This window comes from Tenrec ecaudatus, chromosome 9 (assembly GCF_050624435.1).
Source record: "Tenrec ecaudatus isolate mTenEca1 chromosome 9, mTenEca1.hap1, whole genome shotgun sequence".
Classification (NCBI taxonomy): domain Eukaryota; kingdom Metazoa; phylum Chordata; class Mammalia; order Afrosoricida; family Tenrecidae; genus Tenrec; species Tenrec ecaudatus.
Window position 1 is genome coordinate 137,731,531 of NC_134538.1, and position 9,548 is coordinate 137,741,078.

Sequence of the window (9,548 nt, forward strand, 5' to 3'; positions counted from 1 at the left end):
AGTCAGAAGCTCATGGCTGGACTCTTGCTAACATTCCTATCTTCAGGCCCTCTCTCTGCTAGAGAACTGATGCCATTAACTTTCCCAAAATGCATCTGCACTGCCACGCAGGCAATTCTGATTCATAGTGACCCTGTGTAATGTTTCTGGGGTTGTAGATCTTTATAGGAACAGAAAATCTTTTTTGCATGGTGTGGCTCTGAACCACCAAGCTTAAAGCTAGCAATTCAATGTTAACCTGACAGAACCATCAGAGCTCTTTTTTTTTTAAACTCACAACCAACACTTTTATCAAGTAGGCCTCAGTACATTTTATATTATGTAAATTATTAGAGACAACAAAGCTAAATAATAAAGTTAAAGCTCAACTTTAGTCGCAGGCATTCTCAAGGCTATAAAGCTGAGTTAGAGAAAATATATCCTGTTTCGTCCTGAATTGCCTGGGGGGGGGGGGTTTCTGAGACTGTCACTTTTTACGGAAGCAGAAAGTCACGTTCCTCCGGTGGAGCGTCACTACTCCGCCATCAGAGCTCCTTAACTCACTGCCAGTCGATGCTGACTCGGGACAGCGTCGCTGTGAGGGATTCGCCTCGAGGGCACTGCGTGTGAAAGTCTCTATCCCACTTTCTTACTCTAACTCCACCTACCGGCCCTTCGCTCCGTCTTCCGCATTTGTCTCTGGGGACTTCCGGGATGGCTGCACGGAAGACCCGCCTCCCCACGGCGCGCATGCGCATTAATTCGCGAACGCTCCCGCTTCTCGGGCTGATTGCCTCTTAGTCTCGGCGGCGCCGCTAACTCTCGCGATATTTGCTGCCCTCCGTGGCCGGCCGGTGGCGGGCTCTTTTTGGCTCCCGTCGTTGCTGGCGCTGCCGTGCGCCCTGCGCTCCCGGGTCCAGCATCATGACGTCCGCTTTGGAGAACTACATCAACCGTATCCTCGGGCGGGTCCCGGCGGCGAGGTCCGCGCCGCCCCCGGGCGCCGGGTCGGGATCTGCGGTCGGTTGGGGCGCCCTGCTCGGGGGGCCTCGGGCGTGGCTGAAGTGGGTGGGGGTCAGTCAGGACCTGTTTTTTTTTTTTTGACCCCCAAATCGAAGTGTAATCATCTCCAGTCCTTCTCACTATATTCGGTCTTGCTATCCCCCGGGCCCCCGCGTTCTCGATGGGAAATGCGGTCGTTTGTCACCCTGGCGGCGACGGCCGCGTAAATGGGCCCCTGGTTTTATTCTGAGGCGTTTTCATTGTTGGGACGGCAGACGTTTACTTTGGGTTTCCGCACCCTTTCCCGCTGTGAGTCTAAATTTCCCACGTTGATAGAATGAAAAACATGTTTTTTCAATGGACTGCGGACAGACAACCTGATGTACACGTTAACCGTTTCGAAGAAACAGTTTTGCATGTAGGTGCAAATCGGGAACAAAAGTAAACACCGGAGACTGAAAGCACAATCATCTCTGGTCGTCAGAAACCAGGTCCTTCAGGCTAAAAATCATTTTAACATCGATTGAGTTAGTTACCATCTCATTTCATTCTAGAAATGAAATTGGCCAAAGAAAGTGGGATATATGCCTTGTTCAAAGTCAGATTTTCTCAGCAAAAAAAAAAAAAAAAAAAGTATCAACTATCCCACTTGTTTCCATGTAGGATTTACTCATCGCACAGAGAAAGGAGTTTCTCTTTTAAAAATAATATGTAGTTATCAGGCATAATTGAAGAAGCTAGAAACTTTAATCCCTTAGGTGAACAGTCAATTTTGTTACTGCTTGCCTAGTAACTCACTTTGTTTGCCAGAGTCGAAACTGTCAGTGTGTATCCCCTTAAGAAATGCTCCTTGACTCAGTTATCAGGAACTGTTGCTGTCATTACTTCTGATGGTCGAATGATTGTGGTGAGTCCTTGGCATTTTCCTGCTCTGCTGTGTAAGCTATTGGTCATGAGGCATGAAACCTGAGGCCTGTGCACCACAGTACCCCTGCTTTGCAATTTTATTATCATTGGACTCCTTGCCCTGATCGCTGATAAGCTGCTGTCCATCCATGTACTCTAATTTTATCAATGTCCAGTGTGTATTACCTTGGAGGCTCCTGCTAGGAACCAGGATGGATAGTTTCTTCCCATCAGGGAGCTTCTAGTCTAGTCTGCAGATGTTTCTGTGTCTTACACTTAACTTCCTCATTCACATTTTATTTCCTTCCGATTCAAAGTTTGCATAGTTGTTGCAGGGATCATAAATGATTAGAAATTTTGTATATATTTCTTAGAAAAAATTTTTTTACTGAGTCTATATATATATATATAAAATGAACATTCAAGGCTTGTAATATTTATGTGGCTTATTCCTGTTCACATGAGCTATTTTCTGTAGGACAATATGTGATGCTTAACTAATTGATTTCATATTGTTTATCCTTTGGTTGCAGTTGTTTTAGCTTGTTAGGTGCTGAAGAGTTGATTTTTAACTTACATTGATCCTGTGTGACAGAGTAGAACTGCCCCATAGGGCTTGATTTTTTAAAGCAGACCAAATATTTAATACGAAAAGTACACTTCAATCACTGCATGATTTGAGGAAGCTGATGACTTCTAGGGGTATGACATTGACCTTTAGGGGTCAGGTAGCAGTACCCTGTTGGCTTGCCTCATCCCCTAGCTTGCTTTCCCATTGGCCCTTGGTCTGGTTTCTCGATTGGTCCTTATTCCAGCGTAATGGCTGGTTTTGTAATCCCAGACTTGTGCACCTTATTCTCATGTGTAGTCAATAGAGTATCTTGATAGAAGCCAGCTGATCACCAGGTCATTCTGAAGAGCTAAACAGGTAAGAACCACCAATCTTCAGTTCACAGTCAAGTGCTCAACTGCATCAGGTCTCCCCTTTGTCATAATACAAAATAACACAGCCAAACCAACCAACCAAGATGTGCCTGCTCTATCCAGTCCTTTCCAGCGCCTAGTTACCCTAGAACTGCCCTTTAGGGGCCCCAAGGCTGTAGTCTTTACGGAAGCCGACTGCCATTCCTTCCCCGTCCTTTCCCGCTGGTAAGTTAGAGCTGCTGATCTTTTGGTTTAGCAGGTGACTGCTTAATCACCGTGCCACCAGGAATCTCTCTTAATTTCTGAACAATCTTGGATTTGCTCCTTGATTTGAGCCTTGAAAACATTTTTTAGTTGCTAATTGAATTCATGTAACCAAGATAGAACTTACCAAGATGTGTGCTGCTTTTGTGAATCTGAAAGGAATTTATCCCATGGTTTTTGTCTCCTTCACTATTTTAATGTTCATGAATAATTCACGTTGTGTTTGCTTGAAAAGGTTGTAAGGCTGCTAACTTCTCTCTAAGGAATCTTGGTGGCACAGGGATTTAGCACTAAACTAAAAAAACCTCAAAAACTCCTATCGAGTCAATTCCCACTCACAACGACCCTGTGTGAAGCGGCTGGTGGTTTCGAACTGGTGTAGTTAGCAGCCCAACATGTTCTACCCAAGGGAGAAAGAGGTGGCAGTGTGCTTCTGTAAAGTTTACAGCCTTGCATCCCCTATGGAGCAGTTCTCCTGGGCCCTGGGAGCCAGAATCCACTTGATGGCAATGAGTTTGGTTTGATTTGTTTTAAATCTCTCTCTTATTTTCCATCCTCTATTTCCTATACTTGAATCTCTTATTTCCTAAAGAGTCACTATGAGGCGGCATTGATCCGATGGCAGAGTTTGTTTTTGTTTTTTATTTTTCTGTTGTGCAGTTTGTGATCCTTTGTTTCCTCCCCCCCCCCATTCGTTAATTGGGTATCACTGGTCATAATAAAAACGACTAGATTTTGCCGCTTATTAAATATATATTACGTACCAGGCACTGTGCATGTGTTGTTACATTATTTAATCTTCAATACAGTCTTGTCAAGAATTATTACAACTTTATTCTAGTTTGAAGAGTCCTGCTGGCCTGTCGTAGGTAACTGGGGCTAGTGAAACTTGGCAGTTTGAGATCACCAGCTGCTTCACTAGAAAAAGATAGGGCTTTCTAATCCCATGAGAAGTTAACGTTCTCGGAAGGGTCCAGGAATAACTGCCCGCAGAGGCAGTGCTACCCTGTCCTATGAGGACACTGAGTCGCAGTCGACTTGCTAACAGTGAGGTTGGATTATTTTAGTTTATGCTAGGTGAGCCGTGGTGATGATGTTGAGGAAGCGTTGGACCATAAATTAGGTGGTTCAAACCCAGGAGCTGCTCTTCTGGGGAATGAGGAGGCTGCCTGCGTCTGGGAAGATTTACAGCCTTGGAACCTGAGGAGCAGCTGTACTCTGCTCCCTGGGGCTGCTGTGAGTCGGAATCACTTGATGGCTTTGGGTTTGGTGTGAGTGACAATGTGTTTTGCTCAAATAAAAGCTGTTTGAAGTATGTTGGGAGCCCTGGTGACCTAGTGCTTCTGCATAGGGCTGCTAGCCACAAGATCAGCAGTTCTAAACCACCAGTTTCTCTGAGGGAGAAAATCAATTGCTTATTAGCAAATGTTCACATTTTATATTTTATGATAACCAAAAGTTTAACTGTTGTTATCAAAGTAGGTAATACATTGGAAAATTATTGGCAATTTATAGAGAGAATACTATATATAAAGAGCATCTTGCTTCATGTTAAACTTAATGGAAAGGGACCCTTGGAGGCTTAGTGGCTTGGGATTTGGCTACAATCTGCAAGGTCTGCGGTTTGAAATCCACAACTGCTCTGCAGGAGAGCGATGAGGCTTTCTCCTTCCGTAAAGAGATGCAGACTGGGAAACCCACCAGGGCACGGGGGCAAGGTGAGCTGGCATTGACTTGAGAGCAGTGAATGCTGCTGTTCCCTGACGGTATAGTTTTGTGTTGGTGATAGTTGTGATAATGTGCTAACTAGTATGCCTAAGTATGCCATCTGAATTTTCTTCCACATTCTAGGTTATCATTTTACTTTATTTCATTTTATATACATTTGATTTTCAGAATATGAAACATGAAGAGTGGGGTTCAGAGACATAATAAAACCAAGATAACTATGCTTCTAATGGAAACGTCAATAGCATTTGAATTACTTTGTTATGTAAAGCCATGTCTTCCTTCGTTCTCAGCCAGCCTCTCCCCAGGAGGTGGTTCCCAAGTGCTTCCACCAAATCCTAGGTCTAATTTTTTTAGTCATAGTAATATTACCCTTACTTGCTTATTGGGAGGATTATAAGTATGTGAAGCAAATAGTGTAGCTTATATGTGTGTTTAGAACTGATGTGAATTACTTTAAAAAAACAAACTAGAAAAATGTGGTTGCATGTGTATAGCAATCTAATGTGGTTCACTGACCTGGCCCAAGAACTATTGTGGTCAAATCCTGACTCTACTACTGACTCCCTATACTACCTTGAGAGATTAATTACCCTATACCTCAATTTTACTTTTCTGAAATGGGAATAATTCAGTATGTACCGCAAATGGTAGAGACTAGATGAGACACTGTTGCTATGTATGAGGGACTTCAGAAAGTTCATAATAGGACTAACATCTTTTCATACCATTTTCCATGAACTTTTTAAAGCCCTCTTGTATTTAGCCCCACTGCCCCACAGAGCATGAGGTGATGCTGTTAAATTGTTAAAACTGGTATGTGTCAGTCCTTTACATTTTTCCATGTATTTTCCACCCCAAAGTTAGGAAGTTAACCCTTGGACTACATGGGCTATTACTCTTATTTCTTTGGAAAGTTAGCACACTGGTTCGTAGTGTCCTTTGTAACACACCAGCTCGGCATATCTGTGTGGCATACTCTTCTTGCTTTTAGCCTGTTACAGCCAAGAGAGGTGTGTTTTGTGGCCTCATACGCGGTTGGCTGTAATAAAGGTAAGTTGTTTTATAGTGGGTTTATGTTTAAAATGGGTACTAACATGGGGCTTGCCTGGCAACTAAAATGGTTGTCTGGCTGGATAGTGTGCATGCAAATAAACCGGAATAATTCTTTTCCTCTTGGGGGTTTTCTTCACAGGGAACTCTGAAAGGTTTTGACCAGACCATTAATTTGATTTTGGATGAAAGCCACGAACGAGTATTCAGCTCTTCGCAGGGAGTAGAACAAGTGGTTCTAGGACTGTACATTGTTAGAGGTGACAACGTGTAAGTACGCACCGCTACTTTACGGCACACTGAAATTAGACTATAGGTACACCACCGTGCTTTTTCATCCATGCAAAGTTAGGATCATGTATTCATTTGCATTGTAGGTGTGAATTTTCTTAAATTGTTTTTAAAGTAAGGCAGCTATATTTTTGGTGTTAATGACTTTAAGAACTCACCAAAGTTTTCTCCCTATGAAGTAAACTTCATCTATTTGCATATTTCTGTAAGTTAAGTGTCCTGGATAGAATCCAGGGTGGCTCTGCTCCATATCAAATACTCCAGTAGAGGCACTTCTTGTACTGTTCTTGACAAATACCCCTATATAAATATACCTCTGGGCTCCACGGACAGAATTTGATAGGGCCTTTGCAGTCTCCTCTGAGAAATTATAATTTGTGTTCCATAGTGTAAATGAACCCACCTCCATTACTTAGATATTTTCAAAGATGTGTGTTGTTACGTGTCATGTTAATCCCTTGCCATGATTAAATTGCGTTACCCTGACACTTAGGCCAGTCTGAGGAGCTTGATTTTAGCGGTGGCAGGACACCTGCAACTGCACAGTGCCGTGTCTGTGCTGCCCACTAGAACTCCCCGGGAGGGCTCTCTGTCTTCATGGTCGGAAACAGCAGCGACTGCCATGGCTAGCCTTGTGTGACTGTTAGAATTTGAAAGTGTCTACAGAGGAACTCTCTTTTCAATTTTGTTTATTTGTACCTAATTTTAACAGTCACGTATGGCCCGTAGCTATTGTATTAGGCAATGCAGGTATAGAGACTAGCGAAATTAGTGTGGAAGAGATTTCCTCTCCGCGTGGCCGAATGGCCACAAGAGCTGTCGTAGCAGTCACTGCATTGGGAGGAATAAGTGAGATGTGCAAAGTTAAGGGGAATACTTTAGTCATTTAAGTTTCTTACCTGAAAAGCCCTAGATTCCGAGTGAGTGAACTATTTGATCATAACTAAAAATTAGTGGCTTTAAGCCATTCCACAGAGATGACTTTTAGGTAGTTACGAGGCGGGCTATAAGAAGTGAAATATCAGCCTTACTATTTGATCATATCTCATAAATGCTGATTGTTAAAGTTTCAGGGATTTTGTTGCAAACTGGTTGTCATCTTATTGGGAGCTTGAAATTAGCCCAGGTGGGAGTAGATTTGTCCCGTGGACGTCAGGAAATGTCATCAATGAGCTGCCTCCTTTTCCTCTGGAGAGCCAGTGTTAAACCTTTACCACTCGATAGTTCTTGCCTGAAGGGTTTTAAGTGGCACTGAATTTTTAAGAGCAGAACTAAGGTCTCTTAACTTGTTTTACACTTGGGGGAAAATCTGTCAGGTTGGCACTTATCAGCTATTAAAGAACTGAAGGCTTGATATAGTGTAAAACAAAGTTGGACAATTTCCATATTCCATCTATTTCCCTTTACCCAAACTCTTAGTCACTGCCCTCGGGTTTACTCCATTCACCGCCACTCAGTTGATTCCCACTCATGGCGAGCGGCCCGGTCTCACAGAGTAGAACTGCCACTTTGGGTGTCGGAAGCTTTAAACCTGTACAGGAGCACACAGCTTCTTCGCTCTCCCGAGGAGCAGCTGGTGGGTACCAACTGCTGACCTTGTGTCCTGTAGTGACTCTTAATAAAATCAAATAATTTAAATAGAACACCTAGCAACCAATATTTTTGTGGTAATGATGTTTCATAGCTCTCCTGCAATCTGATTGATAACTTTGACTGTCTTCAGCTAGAGGTACTAGGGTTGGTTATCTACCATGGCATTAGTGTTATGGATGTTATAACTATTAGCATTGAATGTAGGAAAATGTGCCTGGTCTGATCTAACTAGACCAATCACATAAAAAATGAAAAATTATACTTTTCAAACTTAAACTGTGGAAACCTAGAAATGATGAAAAGGTAACTAACAGATATTAAAAGATAATAGATATTAATCCTTGGTGGTACATAGTTAGAAGTTCAAACCCACCAACTGCTCTTTGGGAGAAAGATGAGGCTGTCAACTCCATAAAGCTTCAGAAACCCAGTTTGGAGTTCTAGGAGTTAACATTGATTTGATAGCAATAGATTTGGCTTGAAAAGATACTCAATCATGCACCATTGATGAATTTAGTTCACTGGAGTTACTCAAAGAATACATACTTCTCTTTGCTTCTCATTTTGTGTCTTTCTTGCCTTCCCCCAGCATACTCCCAGAACCAACCTGAACTCATCGGTTTAGAAGTTTGGGGGTTTTGTATCTATAGCATATGTGCGTCTTTTCTGTAAGTGACTCATGACCCGTGATAAAGCTGCCCATTAATATTGGTTCCTGAAATACTGTTACCTTTGAATGGAGTTTGTGATTAAATGTGCAACTAAATTGCCTCAGGGTCGGGGTCAGCTGAGAGGCAGATTTTTGACCGTATGTGATTCGTGCAATTTAATTGGATGTTTTAGGAGAATGGAACTGTTTCCATTTGATTGGTAGGGTTTTTGAAACCTATGAACTATTTCAGAGATGAGACAGTTTTAACTCATGCCTTTTTCCCCATAAATAATTGCAGTGCAGTCATTGGAGAAATTGATGAAGAGACAGATTCTGCCCTTGATTTGGGAAATATCAGAGCAGAGCCTCTGAACTCCGTCGTGCATTAAGGAAGAATGACAACTGGACATCTGTAAATCTTTGTACAGAAGCTGAATATTCTGAAGAAGATGTGCAGAATTTTAATGAATGTGTAATTGTGAATTTTGACTCATTGGTTCATTGTATTATGATAATGTAAATTAAAATATTTCTACATTTTGCTGAAAAAAATTTGTGTGGGTATGTGGCTTCAATTGTAAATTTGCTAGCCTGATATTTCCTTTATTAAGTATTGTGAGCATATAATAGTTTCTTTGGGAAATTCTAGAATAAATCTGTACGACCTGATTTTTTAAAACTTATGGAAAACTTGTTAGAAAGAGAAATGGCTATTATGTAAAGCAAACATACAATTAACATCAATAGTGCACCACTCTCCCCTGGCTTCTACTAAGACCGTGAGAAGGTCAGGCGTCCTGCTTCGGCAGCTGTCTGAACCACCCGCAGGGATTGCCTGCTCTGCTGGTGGTTTGCCAGGGCTTTTTCCGCTTGTCTCCTGGCACGTGGGTCTGAGCGAACATGTGTTTCACTGAGAAAAGGAGCAGTACCAGTGCAGGTGTAACGGATTAGGGTCAAAATGGGCACTTGAATGTTCACCATGAATGAGAAAGGTAGGTTTGATGTTGAAAGATACTGTAAACATTTTGGGATGCCTAATAGTTTTAGAGAGTAATAGTATAAACATTAAGACTGGATTTTATGAGTATATTACCTCAAAAGAATGATTGCTTTTCCAGCTTTTAATTTTTAAGGATTGGGGAATTTCTAGTATTTC

At 42.2% G+C, this 9,548-nt stretch overlaps 1 protein-coding gene across 1 annotated transcript; it reads left to right on the forward strand.

The window, feature by feature from the left end:
* Positions 1 to 794: 794 nt before the first annotated feature.
* LSM8 (LSM8 homolog, U6 small nuclear RNA associated) lies at positions 795 to 9,548 on the forward strand. Its single transcript, XM_075558599.1, has 4 exons — positions 795 to 934; positions 1,848 to 1,888; positions 5,999 to 6,126; positions 8,691 to 9,548. Exons 1-4 carry the CDS (start codon positions 904 to 906, stop codon positions 8,779 to 8,781), a joined length of 291 nt encoding a protein of 96 aa, XP_075414714.1. The 5' UTR covers positions 795 to 903; the 3' UTR covers positions 8,782 to 9,548.